Source organism: Mugil cephalus, chromosome 15, assembly GCF_022458985.1.
Source record: "Mugil cephalus isolate CIBA_MC_2020 chromosome 15, CIBA_Mcephalus_1.1, whole genome shotgun sequence".
Classification (NCBI taxonomy): Eukaryota; Metazoa; Chordata; class Actinopteri; order Mugiliformes; family Mugilidae; genus Mugil; species Mugil cephalus.
The window spans coordinates 14,702,787-14,730,558 of NC_061784.1; the positions used below are offsets into that span (position 1 = coordinate 14,702,787).

At 43.4% G+C, this 27,772-nt stretch overlaps 2 protein-coding genes across 4 annotated transcripts in view; both read right to left on the reverse strand.

Moving 5' to 3' along the window:
* Positions 1–1,755: 1,755 nt before the first annotated feature.
* On the reverse strand, positions 1,756–21,447 carry LOC125020989 (proline-rich protein 7). Of its 3 annotated transcripts, none has more exons than XM_047606706.1 (4): positions 20,627–21,447; positions 16,720–16,939; positions 7,911–9,158; positions 1,756–3,157 (listed from the first exon to the last, which is right to left on the reverse strand). In XM_047606706.1, exons 3-4 carry the CDS (start codon positions 8,248–8,250, stop codon positions 2,592–2,594), a joined length of 906 nt encoding a protein of 301 aa, XP_047462662.1. In that variant the 5' UTR covers positions 8,251–9,158; positions 16,720–16,939; positions 20,627–21,447; the 3' UTR covers positions 1,756–2,591. The 3 variants fall into 3 exon arrangements, with proteins under 3 accessions (XP_047462662.1, XP_047462663.1, XP_047462664.1); XM_047606707.1 differs by lacking the exon at positions 20,627–21,447 and having other exon boundaries at positions 1,756–2,259; positions 2,575–3,157; positions 16,720–17,034; XM_047606708.1 differs by lacking the exon at positions 20,627–21,447 and having other exon boundaries at positions 7,911–8,155; positions 9,010–9,158; positions 16,720–17,028.
* Positions 21,448–24,480: 3,033 nt separating this feature from the next.
* The window catches only part of grk6 (G protein-coupled receptor kinase 6), a 42,512-nt gene continuing 39,220 nt past the window's right edge, over positions 24,481–27,772 (reverse strand). Inside the window, exon 16 of the mRNA XM_047606704.1 lies at positions 24,481–27,764. Coding sequence (XP_047462660.1) covers positions 27,714–27,764 — 51 coding nt within the window. The 3' untranslated portion in view covers positions 24,481–27,713. The remainder of the gene's footprint in view (positions 27,765–27,772) is intronic.

A 27,772-nucleotide genomic window follows, 5' to 3' on the forward strand; every position in this document is an offset into this window, starting at 1 on the left:
TTTAGTGTCAGTGATGAGGATACAGTTCAGTCTGAACAAGGTCTCTAGCTCAGTAACAGTAAATAACACTGTTAACACTGTTGTCACTGTTAATCGGAGACGTTTGCAGCATGACTCTATAGTGGTGAGTTGGAGACAAACATTACACTTCTACTTACGACAGATGACAACTTTTGAGGCGTCCAAGCTGCTGCATCAGGTGTCATCAGCTAAAAAAGACGGTCACTGAGTGATGAGTATATATAGAAGCAGATGACGTTTCCTCACGTTTCCAGATGAACTGTTTTGCACTTGGCTCACACAAGAAACAGAGTCAGTATTTGTTGACTGTGTTAAGAAATGGATGCACCATTGCTGACGTTCCTGTGAAGTTTTGAAGCTGAGTGCGGTGTCTTTGGCCGCTGCCATCTTGGCTAACTCGCACCTAGCTCCCAGCTAATTCAAAAACTTTCAAAGAGGTGAAGCCTGGGTGGGGAAATTATCTATGGAGAGTAATACTTTTCGCTTTAAGCAGCTTGTAGTGGGTGGCATGTGGTGTCTAGATCCATCATATTTTGCCCTAAGTTTTGAACCTCAATGTGGTGTCTCTGGCAGCCACCATTTTGGCTAACTCCACTTAGCTCCATGCTAATTCAAAAATAGTCAAATGGTTCATTCTAAAGCTCCTCGTGCGTCCTGAAAATCTTAGTCAGAGTTCCATGGCTTTAATGCTGTGATGAAATATAAATAAATGAAATAGTTCAATGAGTTCCTTCGTCCATTAAATGTGGAGCACTGTATATATGATTAGGATCACTTGTAAAAAGTAGAAATGTGTTATTATGTTTTGTGGGTGTGTGCTTTCATCTTGCCCACTATGTAAAAGTAATATTTCCAGTCCATCTAAACAACAGCAGGAAATTGTCAACATGTTTTTGACTAAACTTTAACTGCTCAGTACATTTGTGAGGCACTGGAGTACGAACCTCCCATTGTGAAACACCATGGAGTTTAATCAAATGCCACGTGGAAGGAAGGAGGAAAATCTTAACTTGTTTGAAATACAGGCTTTAAATATGAAGCCATTTCGTATCAACGGCACTTTGTGATGATTATTATTATTATTATCATCCCACTGGAAAACCACTTCCCCTGCTGCAAAAATGATTCAGGCTGAGATTAAAAGAAATCTGCTGGTAGTGACAAAGCATGGTGATTGGAGACAATTTAAAAATAGCATGATAACAAAAGAACTTAGTAAGAATGTAGGATGCAGACAGAATCTGGAAGGAAATAAAGAAACGAGTGTAATAGTAATCCAGAGGTTAACTGATGAAGTCAGTAAATTAAAAAACCTTCCTACTGGGCACATTCAGAATCGATTTATTTCCTGAGAGAAGCAAAGGTCGCATCCAGAGATAATTTATCTGAATAATTTATAATAAACTGAGTGAGTAAAAAATTAAATAAAATAAGTAGCAATGCTGCATTATATTCATAAGTAAAAGGTTGTGTTTGTTTTAAGAAATGAGAGGAAACACCATTCATTTAAAACCAAATGTGATAAATATAGTTGGGGAGTCCTGTGGGAGTGATCCCGGGTAGATGGACAGCTGAATCCTGTCACAACTCCCCACCAGTCTTCAAGAAAGTCCAGTTTCAACTTTGTTTCTTTGGATCTACCAAGACTTGGACAAATGAGAACCTCCACTGACAAAAATTAAACCAAAATGCTGCCTCTTTTTACTTCTTAAACCAATCTAGAAGGCAATGAAGCTGATGAAGACATTTTTTTTTATTTAACATGGCATTAGTCACAATTTTTTGAAGAATCTGAAAGAAGTTTAAACATGAAAAATATAGTCCAACATTTTCTACTAAAGAGGACACAATGGAACACGTAACACGTTACAGAGTGAAATCTGAGTTCACTCGACTCTTATTGTGAAAGCCGGCCCAAAACATCACAAACATGGCGGCCGAGTCCCTGACGAAGGTCACACGTGTTCCCCCTTAAGCGCTTGGTCCTTGAGAGGAGGACAAGCCGTGAGCACGATGTTCAAAAACTCAAAGCGAGATAAAAGAGGAGAGGTCGTCGTGGGCAACAGACAGTTCCTGGAAGCCATGGCAACAGCAGGCTGGTATAACGTGCTGCTCAGGAGAGGAGATGAGGGATGAATGAGAGGGCAATGAAAACAAAGGGAGTCTGGATGAAAGGTTGGAGAGACAGCTGCTCGTTTGTTGCTCGTCCTCTACCTCGTTACGTCCCCGTCCTCGCTCCTCAAAAGAGATTTGACTCAAATTAGCTTCGACATGACACCAGCACACCTCTGTGATTCAACAATACTAGTCTGAAGCAGTGTGTAATTTTCTCCTTCACCCACACATAGAGCTGAACGGCACAATCCCGGCAGGGTAAGTGGCACCCGTCGCCCACAGATCTGCTCAGGGAATGAAATGCCTGTCAACCCTCGTTCAGCCTTCGAGGGAATTAAATATCTACTTGTAGCAGCGTTACTGTGGTAAACATGGAGAAGGCCGACAGAGACAGGAAATCTGTCGCCTGATTAAAACTCTACAACTGACCCAACAGACCTTTTTAGGATCAAGATCTAGACTGCAGTGCTGCGACCAAGCAAGGGGAAGGCTGTTGGCATGCCACAGCTGGACTCCAACCCCACTAGTCCATGAACCCCCTGAAGCCCTTGCACCCCTCCTTGGAAACCCTGTATCCCGCCATGAAGTCCTTGTATTCCACCTCGGAGTCCCAGTCTGTCATGAGTTCTGGGTTCTCGGCGGGGCATGGTAGCCATGACGGAGGCAGCCTGGAGTGAGCGTCCCCCCGGTGGGGTGATGTTGTTGTGGTTCAGATCCATGTTGGACAGGAGGTGACCCAACGAGTCCCAGCGCTGAGACGAGGGCAGGCGAATCAGGGAGGAGTACCCTCGATCAGGGAAGACTGTCGCAGCAGGCATCTTGCTAGTCTCGAATGTGAACGATGAAGGAGGTGGAGGATCATAGCTTTCTCTTAAGGGTGGCTGTGGTGCTGCTCGGGGCGGGCCGGGCTTCTGGTAGGTACCCCCTCGTGGGTCAGCCAAAACCTCGCTGTAGGGCGGAGGAGGATCCTCCATCAGGACAGCCTCCTCGTAACATGGCGGCTTCCCAAATATATTAGTGTCTGGAGGAAAAAGAAGAGGACTGGGTTAAGATAAAACCATTTTATCCACCAGGCTAAAAGCTGTACTGCACTTAAATATCACTTGGGTCAAAAAATGGCCTGAGCAACAAAGATGTGTGACGTCTCCTCACGTCTCCAGTGTTTCAACCAAAAAGTTGCACTCAAACGCACCACAAAGACTAAAGCCAACAATAAGACTAGGAAGCTAGGAGGAGCTGCTATTATTTGAGAGGCTCGAAAGCTAGGAGGAGCTGCTATTAGTTGGGAGGCTCGAAAGCTAGGAATGGCTAGTATTAGTTGGGAGGCTCGAAAGCTAGGAGGAGCCGTCTATTGGTTTGGAGGCTATAAAGCTTGGAGGAGCTGCTATTAGCTGGGAGGCTAGAGAACTAGGAGGAGCTGCTATTAGTTGGGAGGCTAAGAAGCTAGGAGGAGCTGCTATTAGTTGGGAGGCTCGGAAGCTAAGAGCTGGTGTCTCTACACTGATCTCCGCTTTAGTTTTTCTAGATCATCAAATATTTTTGGATATGAATGTTCACTCTCGTCACTTCATGTTTTTCTTCTCACAACTGATTCTCTCTTGAAGAATTTGCATTTTTTAATTTCATTCAACTTAAAAACAAGGTCTTGTTCTGCTTTTTTTAAACCACGAACATGGATAAAGAGAAAGAACGTACGTAAAGCTTAAACTCTCATTCAGAGTAGCAGATGCCAACAAGCCCACAATCATGTGGATGTCATAGACGTGAGAATTACACAACTGCCGCATGTGTCAGCGATGATTCATGGGAGTTTTTTTATGTAGAGAAAATGTTGTTAACTGATTTTTTTTGTTTGTTTGTTTTATCAGATTCTGGATCTGTTTAAACACTTTAACCAAGAAAAAACAACACTAGACTTCTAGCCTTCGGTCATTGGAAACAGATGTTGACAATTAAACATCAAGTATCCTACAATGCATTTCACAGGCCTGGAAACGTCTTCTTCTACTGAATCAATTCAGTGTTGGAGACAAGGAAAAAGAGGAGGAGGAGGAGGAACCTGCTGCCTATAACGGTCCACAGCAAAGTGTTGATGTTTTTCTCTCAAATATAAGAAAATAAAAACATATATATTATTAACTAGAAGTTGATGTGTGTTGGTGTTTGAGGAACTCAAAGCGTTTGACGGAAACCAGCAGCTGTTTTGTTGACGCGTTGCCATGGAGCTGGATGTATTTATGGAAGCCAGTCAGTGATTGTAGCTGGCATCAGTCCATCACTCGTGTACCACTCGTCCATCACGCGTCCATCACTCGTGCACCACTCGTCCAATATTCGTCTATTATTCATCCACCACTCGTGCACTACTTGTCCACCACTCATCCATTATACGTGCATTATTCGTCCATCACTCGTCCATCACGGCAAACAGACTGAACTGTAACAGCTGATATGATTGAAATAAACATCAACCAAACAGAAACAACGTGGTTTGAAACATGAAGCCACATCCACCAGGATCAACTAATGTCGAGTGACTTCACTGCAGATATGTAAATGTAGCGTCTCATCTCTCAGCTCCAAGTCTCACTTAATCTCTTCTCATCAAACTCTCATCATCTATTTCTTTTCACTCACTTTATCTGTTCACTCACATCTTTATCACTTTTCTCAACATTCCTCTAATCTCTTTCATTTTTTTTTAATTTGGCTTTTAGCCACATCTCTATCTGCATCTTCTGTCCCTTTTCTCATCTAACGCCTTTTCTGAACTCCTCATCGTCTCTGTCTTTCTTTTTTGGCGCATCTCTAACATCTTCACCTCATCTTACTTCTTTTCTCAACTTCTCTATCATCTCTTTATAGAGCCTGGCCCCCCAAAAAGGCCACAGATTCATTTCCATCCAGTGTTGCATGTTGTATTTTTCACCAAGATCTAGTGACGATCTATTGACGGAGCTATTGGAGCCTTTTTTCCCAGTTAGCCTCACTGATTATTGGTTTTCTTAAAGCCACACAGCTGTTCCGTCCCAATCCCTTGAGTTCCCTACACATTGTACGTTTAGAAATGCTCTTACTTTCACTATTAAACATAGCCCTGAGTGATCAAACATTTGGTGAAATCAAATCAATCAGAATAGTTTTCCAACCACATTTCTTCATGGAAGAGGACTTGCTCTGTCAAACCTGGCATTATATATTTTTAGTTTTTCTTTTCTTTCATTTTCTTTTTCTAATTTCAGGTTCTCTCATCTCCTTTCTTTTTTCTATCTCATATTCTTTTCACCTTGTGTCTCACTGTCTCACCTCCTCTCTAATGCTCGTCCTATTTCTCTTTCTTTCTCATCTCTCTCATCTTCGTTTCATATTTTACTTTTTCATTGCCTCTCCAGTCTTTTCACTTCACATCTCACGTACATTTCATCTCATTTCATTTGTGTAATCAGCTATCCCTTTCTCAATTTGCCTCAACATCCAGCAGCGTTTTTCTTTATTTAGACAAGACTATAATTGTGGCGGATATGAAGGATATGAATAAGAATTAATCACGTCTCTGCGGACATGTGATTCTCAATTACTGACACTGCTTGATACAAAGTTGTGAAAGGTGAAAGAGCCGGCATCCTTTTCTGGTTCAAAAATCTGTGACTGCAGATGGAAGAGCTCAAACTCTGAACCCGGTGACTTATCTGGGCTGTGAGCATCTTGTGTGGGTCAGGACTTTGGTCCAAAAGTCTGTCAGAGCAGCAGATGCTGTGTCGTGTCGACAACAGCATGAAATCTTTTTCTGAAGGCAAATTCCAGACCCTAGTTTACTGCAAGTGCACGGTAATGGTGTAAGTAAGGTTTATCTCTCTGCAGAGAGTAGTGGGTATGGATTTTAATATTTGCCTCAATCTAAAGATGCATGACGCCCACAAGTGCTGAAGTTTTGAAGCTCAGTATGGCATCTCAGGCCATCTCCATCTTGGCTAATCCACCTAGCTCCCAGCTAATTCCAATACTGAAATTCAAAAATTGGTTCCAGAGAGGAAAACACCAGAATGTAAACATGTTGATTTCTGCTCCTGGCTTCGTTCTCGGTCCTCCCTTTGTTGAGCTCAGCTGGTCAGCACCTGCTTGTCTTTAAGCTCTGCTGCTGCCTGGATACTAAACCCCTTCATCAGTCTGCTTTGTCACAAAGACTCCAGCAACCTTTTGTTTCATCCGTTGCTTGTCTGTCTCTGCTTGTTAACCATCTTTGACAACAGCTGATGCTCTTTTACTGATTCAAGCTTTCTGTCTTCACAGACATTCGTATTTGTCTTTTGTTTTGTCATTTTTATGCAGAACTTCTACAGTATACTTTAGCTTCAGTTTTCAACAGATGTATTTTAAAACGAACTTAACTTGGTTAAAAAAAAAAAAAATAACTTCTACTTTATGCTAATGCTGCTCAATTTTACTCTTCACACTTCAGATGGTGGAAGTGATTTTCTGGAGTGACAGCTATGTCTGCAGGGAGGTGAAGCACAATTTCCCCAAATCTCACACAGTGTTGCTGCACAGTTTGAGTTTAATGGAGCTTGAGAATGACAGGAAAACTTTCCTCTGTGGGTATTTGTGCGTGGGCGTGCAGAATCACTGTGACCTGCAACGTCTGTCTGCATCAAAAAGAGCGTTTAACGTCGTAAACCAGCCTTTTAAAAGTCTGTATTTAATGCTAAAACACTTGAAGGTGGTCCTCAGGTCTAATTTTTATGTTTGTGACTGAATAACAGCAGCTCTCACAGCATCTCATCGGTCAACTTATGTCAGTGATCAAACAAACTCTTTGTCTCTTTCCTGTTTCTTTTACATTTCACTCTGGCTCATCACTGCTTGACCTCCACAGTCGTTGCCCACGCCTCAGCAGGCAAGGCAAGGAGGGCGGTGGAGGCCTAAAATAAATCTAAAAGTGTTGCATACCCTCTGCTTCTTTTTCAGCACATTTTCTCGATCTGATGTCTTTTTGTAAGAGTCCAGATTCGGATGCATAGAATATGGCCTGTGTATACTGTGAGCTGCAGATGTGTATAGCCTGTATAAGAACAGGCAGCGACTCAGCACCATCTGTTGCATTTAATAGTACTCCACAGCATGTTGTTTCTCTGAAGCCTTCTCCGTGTACCGCAGCTAAAGGTCTAATAACTTTATTAAATAGTTGATATGGAGCCTCCTTCTCTCTGTAACCACAGGACATTTGGTGAAGTTGTTAACTGACTGCTGTCCAGAGGATTTGAACCATCCTTCTGCTAGCGTTAGCAGATGTTTTTTCAGATGAGTGTGCATTGCAGTAGAACATTTGTTCTATTTCAAGACTGACATGTCAATAGATTGGGCTGCATCTTTTCCACACACTTGATGAACCGCTGCTAGTTTGCTGCAATGACCCACAGGTCTCCTCACCTGTCTTCTAGGAGGCGTGTCCAATTAAAGGTAAGTATCAGGTCCTAATATAATCCTTCACCCCCCACCTGTCCCTTACAACTTGGATTAAAATCTCATAAAGAACCCAACCAAGTTGTGCTTGACATAGTTTTGTTCTTCTGGATATATCAAAACCTGGACGACTGTGAGCCTTCACAGACGTTAATTATCATTATCATAATTATCACAACATAACGATGATTTATCAGCTTTATGTGACCTGCAACTTAATATTTAGGAGGTTTAGGTCCACTTCCGCTCTCCTCTACCTTTTGCATCGAGATGAAATGAAATCTGCAGAATATTAATTATAACAACATCCTCACCTGGCATGCTGACCCAGGTAGCCTGAGGCAGGGGATGAGGAACCGGCAGAGGAACGGGCGGCGACAGAGGCTGAGCTGGGCAGAACTGTAGCGGCTCCCTGGGAAGCTGTGAAGGTGGAGGAGGTTGTGGAGGAGGCGGCGGGTATCCGGCCGGGTGGCAGCTGAGCGGCTCCATCTCCACGGCCCTTAAGCATTGCTCCCTGAGCCTCTCCTCGCGGCGGCGTTTCAGCCGGCGCTGCAGGAAGCTGCAGAAACAGCAGAGCATCACGATGACGGCCCAGACCAACCAGAAGCCGGCAAAACAGGCCAGGAAGGTGTAGGTGCCCTGGGACATCACCATGGCACAAAGGTTTCTGTTGTGAAAGCCGTGAAAAGTTATGATTCGTCTTGAAAACTGTGACGCATCTGGGGACAAAAATATTCCCGATAAACTGGAACTAAAAAGCTTCTGTCAGTTTAAGCTCATAGGTTGTTCACACAGAAATGAAAAAACCTGACAAAAACCTAAAGAAATAAACCGTCCTTCAAGTCTGATTTTATATCAGAAGGCAGCTCTTTGATTCGAACATAAAAATGTTCAAAAAGGATTCTTTTAACTGTAATTAAGAAACATCGAATCCAGACAGATTCAGAAAAAGTTCAAACAGTCACATTATGCAGTTGTGGCATCTTCAGTTAAAACGTGTCTGTTTTTCAATTAAGAAAAGATTCTTTGCGAGGTTTGACTGAAGGGTTTTGTGTTCTGTGGCAGTGTCACTTTTCTCATTAAATCCTTCTTCTTCACTGAAATGCTGACTATAAACATTTGTGCTTGTCTGAATGTTCAAAAATCTGGAAACTTCAGTCTTTTCAGTTACTGTTTGCAGAACAAGCTGTATTCCTCAGGACTGCAGATGAACTCCTGTCGTGTTTGCAGTGAGCATCCATTTAAATCCACCCAGACCTTTCTAACAAAACTCCCTGAATGAAAACATTCTCCTCATTTCTGATGAAAAATAAATCGCTGACTGATATTTGAAGTTCAGGAGATGAGGGGAAGAATAAAAAAAGGATGAACTGAGATGACATCCAATCAGAGGCGCCAAAAAAAAAAACCCACGGCAGTGATGCGTCAGTCCATGTGAAGTCAAACAGCTGGTCCCTTCAGGGGCCACAGAGGACTGGGGGAGTCGGGGGTCCCTCTACACCGTCGGGACGCCGAATTCTTCCCCGTCAGATCCTGGCGGGACTCCTCAGCCTCATGCTGACCTACAAAGACACACAAGACCGTCGTCAGGACAAATTCAGACAATGTTTTCAACACAGTGAGAACACGAGGAGGGGGTGGAGGGGTGGCTGAGTATCAGTTTCACACTTCACAGAACAGCTCACAGTGGAGCAGACATCCACAGTGGAGATGGAACAGAAAGAGGCTGAAAGAACGTCCAATTAAAACCTCAAACGAAAACGTTTGTTCTGATACAACTTGGTTGGATTTGGCTCATTCACTAAGATTAAATGTTTGTTGAGTCGTCCATCCACCCCGATCTCCTCCCTCTATTGGTTAACATAGGTTGATAGATAGGTGCTTTATTAATCCCAAACTGGGAAATTTCATCGTTGCAGCGAGTTGAGCCAGGATCAGGAGTGCGCTACAGAGACTGACTTTGAGATTGAACATGGAAAAAATTAAAGAAATAAAAAAAGGTAAATAAATTCAATCAAATTGATTGTGAAACATTATGTGGAGGCTAAGGACTGATTTGTTGTTATTCAGTTTAAACAACACGAGTCAATAATTTACACACATTTTAAACATGATCAGTCCTATTTACATACAGCTATTAACATACTACACAGTAGTAGCGCACAAATGCATGAGTAGCAACAGAGAGTAAATTAGATAAGAAATTAGAGGACAGGAGCTCGAACAAACTCTGAATGTCTCTTTCCTCTGGTCTTTCTGTTTCTTTTCCATTACACTTTGGCTCATCACTGCTTGACCTCTGCAATCGTTGCCCACACCTCAGCAGGCAAGGCAGAGAGGGCGGTGGAGGCCCAAAATAAATCTAACACAGTTGCATATCCTCTGCTTCAACACATTTTCTCGATCTGACATTTTTTAATTTTTTAAGAGTTTAAATTCTTATGAATAGAATATGAGGTGTATATACTGTGAGCAGCAGATATGTATAGCCTGTATAAAAACACGCAGCAACTCAGCACCTTCAATAGCATCCGTGTATCATCCCCCAGCAGCTTATAGGCCTGGACTCAGTGCAGCCCTAACTATCAGCTTTATCAAATAGGAAAGTCTTAACCCCTGAGACCCCAGGTTTTGTTTGCAACGCATTTTTAATTTCTCCAAGATAATTGGGATTAGTTTGACGATGGACATTAGTTGGAAGAAGAATAAAAACCAAGCATTATTTTTGAACAAGAAGTAGTTTTTTTAAAAAATAGCAATGACGCCAATGTGTAACAAAATTTAAAAAATATATAAAACTATACATTTCAATCCCTGAACATTGCTGTGCAAAAACAGGATTGCAAACAATAAAGTCCCAATGTCCTCAAACGAGTACTTGTTAATTAGTGACGTTACTGCTGGTAGAATTTATTAAATCTTTGTGTTATATCAAACTAGAGAAGCATAAATAAACAAGTTACGACCATGAAATTCAATGAGGCTTCGTACCTTGTTCACTTTTGTCTTGTTATCCGCTACAGAACGAATCTGCTGAAACACCCGCTATCATGTTCTTACACCAGCTAGTGTATTGAACCTAGGCTAACACTAGGTGGCAGATTTAAACGTTCACTTGTGAGGACAACACGTCTAAATGAAGCAGAATAAGCTGCCACAGACCTAAAACCTAATGTCCACATATGAGGACACAGTGTCTCAGGAAGTTAAGTCTCACGAACCCGAACTGGGAGCTGGTGCTATAGTAGATCCCTGATGTTATAGGATAATAACGCTGACTAAGAATGAGCTGTTGCTCTCTTTACGCACAGTTTTACTCATTTATTCATTAATTGAAAACTACAAACAAAAAGTTGCATCTGACGTGTCAGTTTAAAGCCACTCGTAACTAAAAGTCAACACCTTCCAACCAAACAGGCTCCATAATTATCCACAACGGTCATATAACATCCAATATCCACCCAAATAAGGATTCAGCCATACAAATATTATTAAAAATACTTGTATTTTTACAGCTGATCCAGTTTAAAGTACTCCACAGATCACACACAACTCAATACAAGATGTATAGAATGGGCTTCTCCCAATCCGACAAATGTACGCAATGCACCCAAAACTATTCAGATTCTTATTTCCACGCTCTCTGGCTCTGTTCTCCGGTGCAGCACTTCTGGTCACTTGTAACACAGAAACTCGCCTTAATTTTGGACTGCAGAATCCCATTAACCCCTAACTTGTGCCTCATTGGTGACCTGGAAACAATCAGTCTTCCTCACCATCTATCACAATCTGTCCTTGTAGCTCTCACCATCGCCAAGAAAACAATCCTTATGAACTGGAAGAACAAACAGTCACTAAACATTTCCCAGTGGTTGAACCTTCTTTCCGATTATATATCATTGGAGAAAATATCTGCTACCCGAAAAAATCAGTTGACTCTGTTTGCCAAAAAATGGTCCGTATTCTGCGACTCCCTCAACCTTAATTTACATCTAGACTTTGCCTGCTAGCTTTTGCCACTTCTGTTCCACTTACTGTAATGCTATAATAATATTTCTCTTACAGTGATGAATGTCGTTATGGAAAAGATTTTATTGCCCTCTTCATCCAGGTTCACTAAGGAGGATCCCCGGACCACAACACCTTGAGCATGCATTAGGGGTGCCCTACTCCTTCTCATCCCTGGGTTGACTTCCGGCCCTGAGCGGTTTACCCGGCTGGCCTCCCTCTCCCCACGTGGGGTGGCGATGGAGACTTGCCTGGGGTTCCCTGTGGCTTCGGCGCTTGCTCACTTTCCTGGGGTCGTGGGGTATCGGTGGCCGACTCTCCCTGGATCTCCTGGTGGGCCTTGGCGGTCTGGGCTGGCGGGCTCCCTGTCCCCTCCTCTCCCTCCCCTCTGCAGCGCCCTCCTCCCTTCGCCCCGCTCCTCCTCCGGCCCCTCCTTCCTTCCGCTGGTGGCTGGGCCCTCGCTGGTCGTGGGGGCCCTTCCTGGGGTCCGGGGGGCCCCGTAGGTCGGGGCCACGCCCGGCGCCTTGGGGTCGGAGCCTGAGGGTGTGGGGGGCTGCCTGAGTACCACCCTGGGCGTGTCCGGTCGCTCCGTCGCGCTGGGGCTGGGGGGGCTGTGGGGGGTGGGGTCTCCGTCCGCCTTGGGGGCACCCCTGCCACCCCGGGGGGTGGATGGGGGGGTAGCTGATGCCATAGCTCGGCTGGTCGGTGTTGGTTCTTCGGGGTTTCCTGGGGGTCTGTCGCATCCTGGTTGCTGTTCTGGGCTGGGGGCGGGGTCTGGTCGGGGGACTTCCTGAGTCCTGGGGGCCCTCGCCCCGTCTGTGGGTCCCATGGGCAGCTGTTGCGCCTTGGCCCTGCTGCCGGGGACTTGGCCCTCACTTGCCTGCCTCTTAAATTGCACTCACCTCACACTCCACCATACACTATGTCGCCCATTACAACCAAGGCTAGATACACCACACACACCCATCCCAAGTTTTTAATGCACCTCACCTTAGGGGTCCACCCAGGATCGGTCAGGGTCAGGGCAGGCTGCAGGACAGTAGTGTGCTGCAGTCCTCTGACCCACCTGACCCTCCTGTTTGCCCCCTGTCTTAATGCACCACACCACATCCAGGGTCACAGGGTCACGGTGTAGGGGCTTGCTTCCTCATCAGGGACTGAGGAAGCACAGTAATAGGGACACTGTCACTTTTCATTATCCATTGGCACGGCTTGGGGGGCCTGGTCCTCCGCTAGCAGGGGGATCTTGGGCTGGCGGTCTGTGGCCCCACGGCCGTTGGTAGGGGTATCTACCTAGGTTCTCTGGTGTCCTCTTGGCCTGGCTTTGTCTCCTGGTGCTGCGTGGCGACGGGTTCGTGGCGGCTTCCTTGGGTACCCGGTTGTTCCGGTATCGACTGGTTCGGGTGGTGGCTTGGTGCTTCCCCTCTCCCTTCGATGGGGGGCTGGGGTCTCTCCCTGGCGGATGGGGGTTCTCTCTTCCCGTGGTCTCCCTGGCCCGGGTGCGCCAGGGGCATGGGGCCGGCTCCCTGGCCCCCCTGCTCGGATGGCCCGTCCCTGGTTGGGCGCTGGGCCGGTGCCCGTCTGCGGGGGCTTTGCTGGGCTCCTGGGGGAGTCCTCTCGGCTGGAGAGGTGTCCATGGCTGCCCTGCGGGCGGGGGGTGGGGTCTTTGGGTGGGGTCTTTGGGGGGGGTGTTGGCGGCGGTGGGTGGACGGGCTGCGGTGGCTGGGGGGTGTGGGGGGTATGGGGGGCTGCTCTGGCCTGCACCGACTTGTGCTCGCTTGGTTGGTCTGGGGGTGTTGGTCATCGCTCGCCATCTGCGCTGGGGTGTGGCTTGCCCCGTGGCTACGGTGGTTCTCTGGTCCTGTCACCCATGCGCCCCACACTGGGGTGGAGGCTCTCGGGTGCTGGGGCTTCTGACCTGACTCTGGGCCCTGATAATGGTCTCACTCATATTTAGGGAATGCCCACATGCATGTGTGTTGTCACCTGCCAGCCCGTGCTGGATCACATCAAAAAGAATTGATGAGTCCCGGCTATTAAGGGCTGGATTATTGTTTTCACTCTATCACTACGTGCCCTATGGCAGACTTCTCTCCTTCCATTGGGACGCCCTTACCCCCCCCTGGACTCTCTCATCTCTCCAGAGATGACTGTACCCAGTCATACTTGAGTGAGGTGACTTGGGAAGCACAGAACCCTGCACTCCACTAGTTCCTACTAGCACCACATGTATCTCCTCCACTGTCCATCCTTCTACATCTTTTCTTTCCTTTGTTCCCCCCCTCTATCCACTGAGGTGTAGCACTGCCCTCCCTGCCACACAAGGTCACTACACTCAATAAAGATCAACAGGACAGTTCTCAGGGAGGGCTGGTGATGGTCACACTCACGCACTGAAGTAATAAAGCTTTCAACTGCAAGAATATAACTGCATCAACCTCATATAATGTTGACACCCTGTGGTGTCCAACTATGCAGACAAATGCAGACAAAAAAGAAAAAAAAAAAAAAAAAAAAAAAAAAAAAAAAAAAAAAAAAAAAAAAAAAATACTTGTATGGCTACAGCTTCGAGCCTTCAGTTTAATATTATGAAAATAACCTGTATTTTCATTAGTTTCTTAACTTGCTCAGTTTGACTTGAATTTCTACAGCAAAGACAAGAACAAAGAACATGCGAACAAGACATTCCCAAAAACAGATTTTAAATATGGAGAACAGAACAGAACAGCAGTGTCTCATGTCAATGACCCCAAACAGACAGACAGACAATAATTAGTCTGCAGACTTCCATCTGGTCAGATCTGACTCCCTGAGCTCCTGTCTGAAGAGGCTGAAGAGTCAACGCTGGCATCTATCTGAGGATGGGGAGATTATTATAGTTTAAATGTAAAACGTTCTGCTGCATTTAATGTAACGGACTGGCCGAAGACAATGCAGCATTTCACAGTGGGTGATGGAGATGATGAATCCTGGTTAGAGATTAATGGTTTGCACCTTGGTGGAAAAGTATTTGTCCTGCAGCAGGAAAATGAGATGGAGTCGCTATACTGAGCTTCAATATCACGCCTCAGTAGATACAGATAAAACAGTGGGATAATGCAGTCAAAGGTCTAAAGCTTTGAAGAACTCCCCGCAGATCAAAGAAAAACAAAAATAAAGGATATGATTATGTCCACTCCTGGGGAACCACTCTCACCTTCAAATGCATTTTCAGAAAGCCTGAAATGAGACATCCATCCTCTGTCCTGCAAACAAACCCACTAGACAACTGTACTTTAGTACATCTACAGTGTTTTTTATCTCCCACCTCCGTATCACTTCTGCGAGTCACACGCTCGTGCATCTATTGTGATTTAAAACTGTTCAGCAGAAGTGATTCATCAGCGTGAGGTCGCACAACCGCTGATATTTCAGTCCTGATACGAAGCAGAGCTATTGTTTACCCCCCACGCTACCTTGCCCGTCCGAGGCAGTCATCAGCGAGACGTACGCTGCACGCCCACATCTTCAACAACACAGCTACACAGCACAACTCTATTCACGCTCTTTTATCTTTTAATCGCTCTCATCTGAAGTACAACCTGAAATTAGACTGAGTATCTGAAAGGAAATCCACCAGAGGGAGGTTTGAACTCTAAAGACCCGAGGAAACTTTACATCTCTAAATATAAAGACCGAATCTAAGAGCATTTTAAAAGTGATGTGGAGTTTCCAAGCTGACGGTTTTGATTCTGGACAAAACTAAAGACTTTTCGAGCCTTCATCAACTCCCGGAAATGCAGTTCTGCACTAAACTTGATGCCCAGGTGCTGCAGCATCAGGTTCTGTCACAGACAGTTGACGTTTAAGAGATCTTCCAGCTTTATAACCTTCAACTATGTCCTGGAAAACAGGGGTTAGAGCATATCGTTAGCCTAATAGCATAATTTTTGGATTATTGATTTGTTGATTGACAGACATCTTGCATATATTTCTTCTGTAGAGATAAAGACTCTAAAGTTTTCCTGGCTGACTCTGGGCTTAGCTTCAAGGTCACAGCAGCGTCTCCTCTGAAAGCAGCAGATCTGTCACCGCTTTCCACTCAAAGCAAAATCCCTCATGATCAGCAGATCCAGGGAGTTTGTTGGTGTCAGATAAAATCTTATGCTCTCAGACTTTCTTTCTAGCGGAGTGGCAGGAAACACCAAAGAGGCTGTGCTGAAACGTTAACATCAGCAAAGCTATAATTGCTGTGTTCGTGAGAATGGTCCACGTGAACTGCGCCCTCTTGTGGTGTTCACGAGCTTGACAACTTTTTGTGAAATGGTGGTGGATTTATTGAAATATTATAGAGTTTTGTTTGTAACTTTACAGTCTGTGTCTGTTTTGATAATATTTCCTACATTCACTAGCTTGCGAGTCGCTGATATTTCATGTGTTGCCTGTAACGTCCCCTAGCCACAAGTTCACAAGTTTAATTAGAAGGAAGCACAATATTTACCAAATTCACCATCTTAGCTTAGCAGGTTAGCTTACTATCACTTGCAAATGTGCAGTAAACAAAGATAATGAAACAAACAATAACAATATACAACAGTGGGAGTGGCAAAGCACAGGTAGAAATCAACCAATAAGAGAGCAGCCACAGGTCACATGCTTTCCAGAAGTTACACGAGGGACAAAAAGTGTTTTTAAAAAATGCTAATTACGCTAACGTGGCTTACAGTGTGTCACAATTCAAACGGTGGAGAGAGATAAAAAAATAAGACAAACCCTGTAAAATAAAAATGTTAAAACTGAGTCAATTAATAAATAAATATTTGTATAAAGCTCATAATTTATCAGTTTTAAGTTTCTCAGGGGCCCTTGTTGATTGTTTCTGGGGGTCACTCGTGGGAGTTATTCCCTACAGAGAATGAAAGTGTCTCCAGAAAGTCTCTGGGTTGACATCTGGATCAAACTGAATCGTGTCCAAATGGAGAATACTGATCAATGTCCACATTGCGCAACAAAACAGAGGGGGGCTGCCTTGAAGATTAAGATTCTCAGCAGGATCACAGTACAATAACAATAATAATAATAATAATAATAATATAAATTAAAAAATAAATTAGTCGGATTTAGGTGTAAACTCACCACTGATTCCTGAGCCGCCTCCCCGTGAAATCACGCACCAAACTCACTCCGTGCCATTTAAGTTTCTGCCCGTAATGTGTTTTTATCATTAAACACGAAACATAAAAGGTGAGAGTCCGTGCAATCTCAGATTATCCTCCGGTTCAAGATGTGAGCTCCTCGAGTGTCTCTCTCTCTCTTTCGCTTTCTCCTCCTCGCTGCGCGTCGTGTTTTTGGACGTCTAGGACAATAAAACGAGGTTTATCAGTTCACCTTGACAGCCTGGCTCCTCCCTCCCTCCCTCTCTCCGTCCTCTCTTTTCCTCTCCTCCATTCAATCCCTCCGCCCTGTCTCATCTGTGGAGCAGCAGAAGGAGCGTTTCGTGACTGTCCGTCTGTCTGTCTCGTTTTTTCCAAGGACGCACGACTTGCCCCGATGCTGAGGAGCACACAAATTATACGCTTCCCAGTAACCAGTCAGTACACCTTATTATTTGGAGATGTAAAAAAAAAAAAAAAAAAAAAAAAAAAAAAAAAAAAGAACATCTGAATTATTGTTTTATTTTGCAATATCTATTTTTGTGTTTTGATATTTATGGGAGCCAGGATGTGCTCTCACCTGTGTCTGGATTAAAAAGTTGCACTTAAACGGATGGATCACAAAGAAATAACTCTCCACACCAGCAGGTGGCAGTGTGCACATCTTGCACAAGGGAAACTACTGGGCGCTGGGAGGCTATGAATCGATGAAGAGCTACTGTTAGCTGGGCAAGGAAGGGCTACAATTAGCAAGAAAGCTATGAAGAGCTACTAGCTGGGAGGCTAGGAAGCTAGGAGGAGCTACAGTTAGCTAGAAAGCTATGAGTAGCCAGTGTTAGCTGGGCTAGATAGAGCTACTATCGGTCTGGAGGCTAGGAAGAGCTACTTTAAGCCGGGAGGGTTGGAAGAGCTAATATTACTTGAGAGGATAGGACGAGCTAATATTAGTTGAGGGGTTAGGAGGAGCTAGTGTTAACTGCGCTAGGAAGGGTTACAATTAGCTATAAAGCTATGAAGAACTACTATATTAGCCTAGAGGCTAGGAAGAGCTACTGTTAGCTGGGAGGGTAGGAAGAGCTCATTTTAGCTGGGAGGTTACAAAGAGCTACTATTAGCAGATATGCTAGGAACAGCTACTGATAGCTGGACTGGGAAGGACCACAATTAGCTTGAAAGCTACGAAGAGCTTCTATTAGTTGAGAGGCTAGGAAGCTATAAAGAGCTACTGTTAGATGCACTAGGAAGAGCTACTATTAGCTGGGAGGGTAGGAAGCTAGGAAGAACTACTATTAGTATGAGGCTGTGTATGATGTTCTACCCAGCTCAACAAATTTCCATCTATGGAGTGTGGGTTTCTCTCCAGCTTGTCTCCCCACTTCAGAAAAGGTTCACTCGAGCACATCCTCAACAGCTGCCCAAAATCACTGGGGGGAGGGTCGCTATCACTGGCGGTATGACCAGGTACTAAAAGTCATCTCCAAGGCCATAGCCAGCCACAACAACACCTAGGAACATCAAGGCAAGAAGAAAATTGCCTTTGTCAAGGTTGGAGAACAGCTTCAGTCACAGCCCAAAAGAGCAGCCAGCTTTTCACTTTAGCGTCACACTGGGATCTGAGAGCAGACATAGGCAACAGTTCCCAGACCACATGTGCACACACACACACTGTGCTCTCGTTGGTCTCTTCAAGACAAGTTCTACTAGAACTGACAGTTCCACTCTACTGAGGAGGTGAACCAGCGAAAGCGGTCTAAGCACCGGGAACTGGTGGCCAATGCCAAGGAAAAGGCTGGAGGGCAAGCTGTGAGAAAGGACAAGCCATCACCATGGGGGCTGCAGAGAGGACCTCCAGATGGCTCTGGATCAGGAGGAGCGATTGGTGGGCCAGTGCTGCTGGGACACGAGCCAGGGCTTGATCAGCTTTGGTTGGGTCACCTGAGGGAGGACATCTGATGTTGAAAGACCCAAATGACCAATCAGTGATCTCAAGCACTTCAGTGACAATGTGTCCCAGAGGTTTCTAAGATGTGTCTTTGATTCATTAGCTGTGAGGAGCTACTATTAACCCCACCTCCAAAGACATGCTCGTTAGGCTAATTGGTGACTCTAAATTGACCCTAGGTGTGTGTTTGAGTGCGAATGGTTGTATGTCTCCGTGTTAGGCCTGCGACAGGCTGGTGACTTGTCCAGGATGTACCCCGCCTCTTGCCCGATACCAGCTCGGATAGGCTCCAGCAACCCCCACGACCCTAGTGCAGGATTAAGCAGTACGGAAGATAAGCTGAGATGAGCTACTATTAACTGTTAGGCTAGAACCCTACTAGGAAGTGCTGCTATTAACCTGGAGGCCAGGACGCTAGGAGGAGCTACTATTAGCATTGAGCTTATGAAGCTGGGAGGCTAGGAAGCTAGGTGGAGCTAGATTTGCCTATGAGGGCTACACTTCGTTGACATGCTAGCATGCTAATATCATGTTTACCTTGTACACAGACAAATAAATATTTACAGATTTCAGAGCATAAGCCCACCCACCTTCTGCTTATTTCATATTGATGCACTCATCAGGACTTACATTCATGTGAGACGTCGTTGAGTACAGACGTGAAGACAGAAGAGTCATAATCCTCACTGAACGAGATATCTGGCCATGCTGAAAGTGATTTGACTTCCAAATGTTGTCATTAGACTGAAATCAAATCAGTCTGCGTCGACTGAGTCTACATGCTCCACATTTTGCTTTTTTGTTTAATTGATTAGAAAGCAGTTTGTAGTTTCACTTCTCTCTATGTTGGAGTTTCAGCTGTTTTGTTCTTATTTCTTGTTTCTTTTTCTCTTGTTTTCTTCCTCTGTGTTGTTGTTACACGTATATTCAGCTAATTATTAGAAGTCATCATTTGGACTAATATATTAATATCTACGTTACAGAACAATGCAGTGTGACTATCTAGGATAAAGAGTAAGAAGATGTTAAACTGCTGTGTTAAAGTAGGGGAAGTTTGTGAAAAACAGGAACCCTCAGATACAATGTGGACTTGACTTTTGACACGTTTTTAGGTCTCAAAAAGAGAACATGTCTGAAAAAAAGACATCTGGTCACCCTCGTTAATGTGGTGTGAACTCAAATAAGTTGCTGCAAATTTGCTGCCAGCAACTTACAGCAAATATACGAGCTAAATCATTTATAGTGTTAGACACTGGTGTGTGTGTGTGTGTGCATGTCTGTGTGTATCCTCAGATGAACAGACTGATCTTTATGACCAAGGAAATGCCGAAGACAACGGACTCAGTGTTCGCCTCGATGGCCTTGAGAAACGAACAGCTGGAGGAGAGTCGCTGCGTTTTTATGTTTGAGTCAGTCACAAGACAATTCATCATCATCATCATCATCATCATCATCATCATCATGATTTTAGGAAATTCCCAGAACACTGAAAGACGGAATTCCTCTACTGACAACTACAGTCTCTTAAAGGGGTCATAGTAGCTCCTCCTAGCTAATAGCAGCTCCTAGCTTCCTACCCTCCTAGCTAGTAGTAGATCCTAGCTTCCTAGCTAATAAATAATGTAGTCACTATTACTAACTCAGAATAACGTTACAAATCAACTCTCATGAGGTTAAACTTTAACAAACACAATCCTTTAATTACAGATGAGTATTTGCTCGTTAACAGACACTAGTCATGTGACTTTTAGGTCGACTTGTCTATGATAGACCATGATCTGAATAACTAGGACTCTTTTCACACATAAACTTTCTTTCTTTTCTTTTCTTTTCTTTTTTTAAAGAAAATAAAGCTGCCGTGTTTTTTTTTTTTTTTTATCCATTTTCATTTTACAGAGTGACTTCCTGCTTCAAACCGAGGAGCGCTTGGTGCTCAGACCACACCAACCTTCTTCAAAGTTGACATTTAAGTTGGCATCGTTCCTCTCTCCTGGCCTCAGCGGGGAAACCTCGCTGCTCAGCGTTCAAGTGTCTCTGATGCCTGGAAACAGAAGTCACGAGTCTCCTTCAAGTTTTGTTTTGAACTCTCAAACAAAAGCCTGTTTTTTTCCCCGTCTTCTCATCCTTTCGGTGAAATGTCGTGGGCATATGAAAAGGTTGAGAAAAGACAAATGTGTTTCAGAAGCCGGCTTCCTGGCGCTTCGGCTGTGTTTCATGTCATTTAACGTCGGATTTCTATCTTGTTTTATTTGACTGAGGAGATAAACAGGTTAAAATCTTATTCAGTATGAAAATAAAGCCTTTTAAGTCATTAAGACATTCATTTCAATTTATCTCATCTCATCTCATACTATTTTATCAATTATACAGGATCATTTCTCCTGTTATTTATCTTTATTATGCAATATCCTATTTTATCATTCATTTCTCATCTCATCTCATATTCATTTTTTCCTCCCCTCTTCTGACGTGACACCAGACACTTCTTTTCCCTGTCGTCTTTTACCATCACTCTACACTAATGCGTTCACGGTTACCGTTGACAACACCTTGTCATCAAAACAAAGGGAGCGTTTGATTTGCAGACCCCCGGCCCCCCCGTCGGCCTCCAGCTGAGACCAGAAACCAAGTAGTAACAGTTTGTTTTTAGACCGACGGTAGAGCTATAAATGGACCAGGCTGTTTCTGTTTCTGGCTCCCAGCAGGTGGACGGATGGAAAATGGAAACTCCTCAACTGGTTATACAGCTGACGTAGTTTCCACTGTTGGAGTCGCCCACGCTAAGCTGCACAGTGAGTGGTGGATTGTGTGAGAGATTGTAGGAATAAAATTACAAACCCACTTCAGGCGTCACGGTGAACTTCTGTTTCTCCAGTTTAAGGTAGAGGAAAAGACTTCAGAGATGAGCTGAAACAGAAAAAAAGCCAGACATCAGCTGTGATTAGTTTGATAGCTGCTGAAATATTCTTAAGCATCACCTGGAAACCATGTTCATTATGAAATATTTTAGCTGAGGTTAGCGCTTCTATTGATGTACACTTGTGTTTTAAATCAAGAATGAAAGACAATCAATCATTTATCTCTTGTCTCATCTCATCTCAATTATCTGATTAGTTCCTCCAATCACATGTGAGTATCTAGTTTCAGGTGGACTCCACCCGCAGACGGGTTCCCTGTTTAAAGCAGGGAAGTCAAATCAGTAATTTACAACTGGACGGAACATGTTCCAACAACCAGCCCACTTGTCTTTGTGTCAGTATCCGAGTGGATCGAGTCACCCGGTCAAGCCTGAATGAGTTGAATGCGACTCTGACAAATGTTAGCGTGGGCGAAAGTGTGATTGTGTGACGTCCGATCCAGAAGTGACACAGTGACACGGACTCACTGAGGAGCCTTTGTGCTACGAGACACTGAATGACTTCTTGTCTTTTATCGGCGCATGAAACATTAACTGATCGAAGGAGGAGTCGTGATTGGCTGGACCTGAGTGGAGTGGATGAAACCGCAGAGCTGCTGAAAGACGCTTGGGTTCCTCCCCCACGACATTTAGGAGATCAAAAGAGATATTAGATAAAAATCTAATTTCCAACTGCGCCTGTGTGGTCTATGCATATGGCATGAAACATCTTGAATTTTGCATCTTCCCTTTTAATGCAGCACAAGAAAATATGCAAATGAACATTGTCGTTGCAGAGATATACTCCCGACCTACTCTGAGAAAGAGGCGTTTAAGTCGTAGGGTTTAACATTATTAGATGCTGCTCTACTTTATACTATAATATTATAATAAATAAATGAAGGAAAGAAACACGAGTTGTAGAGGGATGAATTCCAGTTTTACAGGCAAGGCCAATTGAATTTAAGTGAAGCAGATCATGGTGATTATGAATGATACAGAATTAACTACTGAATAAAAATAACGCCCCCTCACAGTACAGATTGGTTGTCCTTTGTTCTTTTGAATATCCGTGTGGGTTTTCTTGTATGTTCTTCTTGGCCGTGCGTCTTTCTGCTGCTTTTACTAATTGCCAACTTGTGTAGCCCTGTCTTGTCTCTGAAATCCAATGTGTGTGCTCTTGATTATTTTGACAGTCTACATTTACAACTGTTTAAAGAGAGTTTGGTTAAACCCCAGAGGAATTTAATCAATTAATGTAATTTATTAAATTAATTAATTCAATTTATATTACACTCTGCTCTACCTCCACCATTTACAAGGAAATGTATTATGCACTGTGCTTATTTTTCTTTCTTTCTTTCTTCTTTTTACAACTCTCACGGCCCTGACCGCTTAATGGAATGGTTGGCATGGCAACTGGTGGTCGTCATTATGTCACATCCCGTCTCTACAGTGTCGAATAGATAAAATGTCAAATGACAGAAACCATCCTTGAAAAACCTAATTATTTGTGTTTTAGTTTGGCCCAAGTCGCGCACACTAACGTGGAGGAGGTGGAGCTTATGACCTATACTGCAGCCAGTCACCAGGGGGAGCTCTACTTGCTTTGGCTTCACCTTTAAGGAGCTAGTTCAATACATCTTTCTACAATCTGTGGTTCATACACTCGTGGAAGTAATATGTGTTGAGAAGTATCTTTCTGAACAAAGATCATGTCCTGCGGGGCAGAAGATGTACAGCTGCCAGGCTGGATATTAATGCGACGTCCGAACGGGGCCTGGGTCTGCCACAGGTCCTTCTCCCAAATTGAAATACCTAATAAAGGGGGGACACAAGAGTTAACCCTCACCAGAAGGCCGAAACCACCTCAACTGGGAATAGCAACACCTAAATCCAGAGGAGGGAGGGTCGGCGAGTACCTTAGTGTGCTGACCTTTGGCATCGCAAAATGGTTCTAGGTCCCAGGAAGGACCAAGTAAAGTTGGGACATTTTTGCCAACAGGGTCTACTATTGAGATTCTTGGTCACTTAGTCTGTGGTAGTTTGTTAAAAATCAAGATGTATCATCAAATAACGAGTCCTGCCACATTGAAAGGTTTATTCTCTTTTCTGATTTAGTCTGTGTGTGTCTTTGGTTACTAATTTGTGGACAATATCTTCATAAACACTCCTCTTGAAACCGACCCGATGGCCAGAACTTATTCTGACATCAGTCTCTCCTCCCAGCTCACGAACTGATTGCTGAGAGGACACGGAGTCTCTTCGTCCCCCTCTTCACGGGGTGCAATCATGAAACCAGGGAGCGTTCCTCTCCAGCATCACTTCGTCCTCGGAGCTCAGCTAAAACAAGAGACGAATACTGTGAGCAGCACTTGTGTGTCAGTGTGGGCGTGAGGGTATTTTCATTTCATTGAAATCTTTGCGTTGGCATGGCAACACAGGGAAAAACCAGGGGATGGAGGACGATGCTTCTTTCTTTTTTATTTGACTTCATGAGGTTTAAATGTCCCCTTGTGTAATTAACTGAAGCCACGCAGCACTGAGGAGTGACTAGGATTTATTTTCTATCCAGATTATTATTAATCAGGGATTGTTTAATGGTAGCTTAGCGAAAACAGCTCCACGTTAATGACTTTTTGAGCGTTCATGGTACGACACAAGATGGTCGTCTGGAGTGTCCTTAAACTTCTGCTTCTCAGACTTAATTAATAAACATCAAAAAAAAAAAAAAAAAAAAAGCAACATCTTTTCTAAAACCTCATTAGCAGTGCTATCTGATGTGCTAACATAAATATGATCTTATATTATGCTAGGTGGGGCTACTATTAGCTGGGAGGCTAGGAAGCTAGGAGACATATTATTAACTATCTAATCTAAACTCAAACAGCTGGATTACTACTAAATGGACGGGTTTGTAGAATTTAATAGAAATTCCAAACAAAGTGGCTGAAACATGAAAAAACAAAGCTAGCATGGACATGCTAAATATACACTGAACCAATCCCCATAGACCTCCATGTTAAATAAACATGTTTACAGTCTGTTTTGGTCTCTGGAGCAAATTTCTTCCAATTTTCTATCAAAAACAATATGACAAAATCCATTAACAAAGTTGTGAATCCTACTACAAGGCACAGTTGGTATTTTCCCTTGTAAGACAGCAGAAGACACAGAAAAAGGTAAAACTGTCTCATTTTGTTTTTTGAATTTATTTTAGCAATCAGCCTGGTCAAAGTTAATATTTCTGAAAAGAGTGATGAACAACAGAACAAAGATACCCTGAAATGTTCCTAATGGCCAAGGAAACATGAAGGACTAAGTCCATAGCGAGCTCCACTGACCCCTCTTGACCTTTCAGTCTTTTATTAAGTCACGTTGAGTCTAGAGGTCGGGGTGTTTATGGACAACAAACACACAAAGTAGGAAGTGAAGCTCGTACAGCAGCAGTCTTTTACATGAACACATACAGTAAAAATAGGCAACTACAGGCCAGAGCAGTACCTTCAAACAGCTAAAGGCACCGTGGATAAGGATCTTTGATCTTCTGTGGATAAATGGTTTGGTTTCAATGATTTGATTTAAAATAAAAAATAAAAAAATCCTCGACAGGTTTGAGGCCAAAGAAACATGAACATCCAAACAGAAGAATTAAAAACCAACATAGGAGTTTCCAACCAAGTGTGAACTGAACACAGACGTTTCATATTAGATTCAGATGTTGGCGATTCATCCATACATTCAGGATTTTGGACAAAACGTTTTAAGTGCCATAGGAAAATTTAAATGGATTTTTTGTTTTTACAGTTTTCTGATATTTTCCGATAAAGTTATCAGTCAGTTAAACGATCAATTTAGTCGTTTTTTGGGCCGTTAACCCGCAAGATAAAACTGAAATGAACCAGATTTATTCTTTAACTACCTGCAGCTAGACACTAGTAAAGGGTTGCTTCATGCAAATTACCCAAAACCTCTAGTGGCATTGAGTCACTCAGTCATAATATTTTAGGGCTAGACGAGAAAAGGCTAAAGCTAGCAGCAGGTTAGCTTAACTGAACAAAAAAACCTGACCTTGTAGTGCTAAGATGCGTTTTCAGCCCACCGACACTCGGTGGACGTAATAGTAGCACCTGCTAGCTTCCTAGCTAATATTAGCTCCTCCAAGCTTTCTAGCCTCCCAACTAATAGTAGTACTTCCTAGATTGCCCGCTAATAGTAGCTCCTGCTAGTTTCTCAGCTCCCTGCATGTCTGAAGCCTTAGTATAATATTGTAGCTGCAGAGATTTTTCAAATATGAATTAAATGCCACTAATGGGTCTGATGAAAAGCAGTATTTCTTTTATAAACTGGATGAAATGACCCTTTAATGTGACGATCAGTTATGGTTCAGCCTTCATGACGGACTGCAGTGTAACAGGGATCAAACTTGGTCGAGATATTTTCTCTTAAGACTTTGGTGTCTATTTGTTTCCCAAATAGCAGTTCACATCAATAACAGCCATCTATACACCCAGAGGTATTTCACTTGAACAACTTCAAACCAAAGGGCAATGCTCTTTGACCCATGGATCAACTTCAGGCTCAGGCTTTGTATAAACTACCGAACCTGCACAAATCATGCAGCCATCAAACACTCATGAACAAAAGACAGAGAAGAACATGTTTACAGAAACCCTGAAAACAAAGAACATCTGTCCACCGTCTCAATTAGATTAGTTCTTGTTGGGTTCTTTTTCAAATTATTACAAATCGTCTATTGTGCTCCAAATTGTTTACGATTAAACAGATGTTGAAATTAAACATAACCACATTAGAGGTTTTAAATGCAAAAATTAGGCAGTGGCTGTGGTGTTTGCAATTATTATTTGTTTAAACGTGTTTAATTCTTCTGTTTCTTAATAATTATTTACCGTATAAATACATAAAAAAAGGCATGTCTCGTTAAACGAGGAAACAGAGACAGATGATGGGTCAGTTTAGGGAAAAAAAAAATCGGGTCAATCCCATAGACAGTATAAAGATGGAGGCCGGAACAGTTTCTCAAAGTGAAGCCAAAGAAAGTAGAGCTCCCCCTGATGTCTGGCTGCAGTATAAGTCATAAGCTCCACCAAGTGGATGGGACTTGGGCCAAACTAAATCACCAAAAGATGGCGCTGCTCGTATCCCCGAGATACTAGTATCAGTTTAGCCAATGAGAAAAAGTTGAGGAAAAAGACACGTTGTCCATATTTATGTACTGCCTATGGGTCAAACCAGCAAAAAACTCAGAGTTTCTGTAAATTTAAAGTTGCGTACCAAAAACCTGCCATTTTACCAATACGTGTAACCGAAGCAGCCTGTTTTCATCAAACTAATGCTGTCATTGGTTCCAGAGATTTGAGGTATCACAATATCTGATCTCTGTATTTGCTTTTGTCTTCAGTTCTTCTCTGTCTTCTTACTTTTTAAATCACCTTTCAGACCTGACGGTGCTCTCAGAGCTGGAGTAATCTGGTTGCAAAATCTCTAACAAGAGAATACAAGAAATGTGGTGTATTTTAAAACAGACAGAAATATCGGACCTTTCAAATCATGATCGATTTGATTAGATCTGACACATGCAATGATTGTCTCTAGAAATTCACAAGAAAAAAATGTTGTTGACTTAATTCAAAACTTTGTGGTTTTGTCCCAAATAAACAAACAAACAAGACAAAGAGTTAAAAAAGAAGCAGTGAGGTTGGTCACAGCAGATCGGAGGGCGGAGGACGTGGTCACAGTTCATGGGTCAGGAAGTCGCCGACTTTCCTGCATAAAGCGAATCAAAGTAACCACCGCCACAGTGCCCTCGAGCAAGGCACTTTCTTTCTTTCGTTCTATTGTTTTTTTTTTTTTTTTTTTACAGCAGGCGCTTATTCCAGTGAAGCTGCTCGGTTTCAGCAGCGGCTTCAGTTCAGTGACAAATAACAACGATGATAAACTAAAGAGAGTCCGTCTCCTGTCCCTCGCCAGTCCACGGCAGATACTTCACACCTTTAAATAACATTAAACATTATGGCTATGCTGAAAATATACATTCTGACATTTAGAGATAGTACTAACTTTAAAAATACAAATGTGCAAAAGTTGTAAACAAATGTGAGTTTGTGGTTTTTGTGTGTCACAGCCTGGTGGGCTCCTCATCGCTGTCGCTGCAGTTACCACAGCAGTCCTGTAGGG

Coding starts and splice junctions, on each gene's coding strand:
- LOC125020989 (XM_047606706.1), bottom strand. CDS start 8,250: ATGGTGATGTCCCAGGGCACCTACACCTTCCTGGCCTGTTTTGCCGGC. Junction 3,158..7,910: donor TACCTGGGTCAGCATGCCAG/GTGAGGATGTTG, acceptor TTTTTCCTCCAG/ACACTAATATATTTGGGAAG.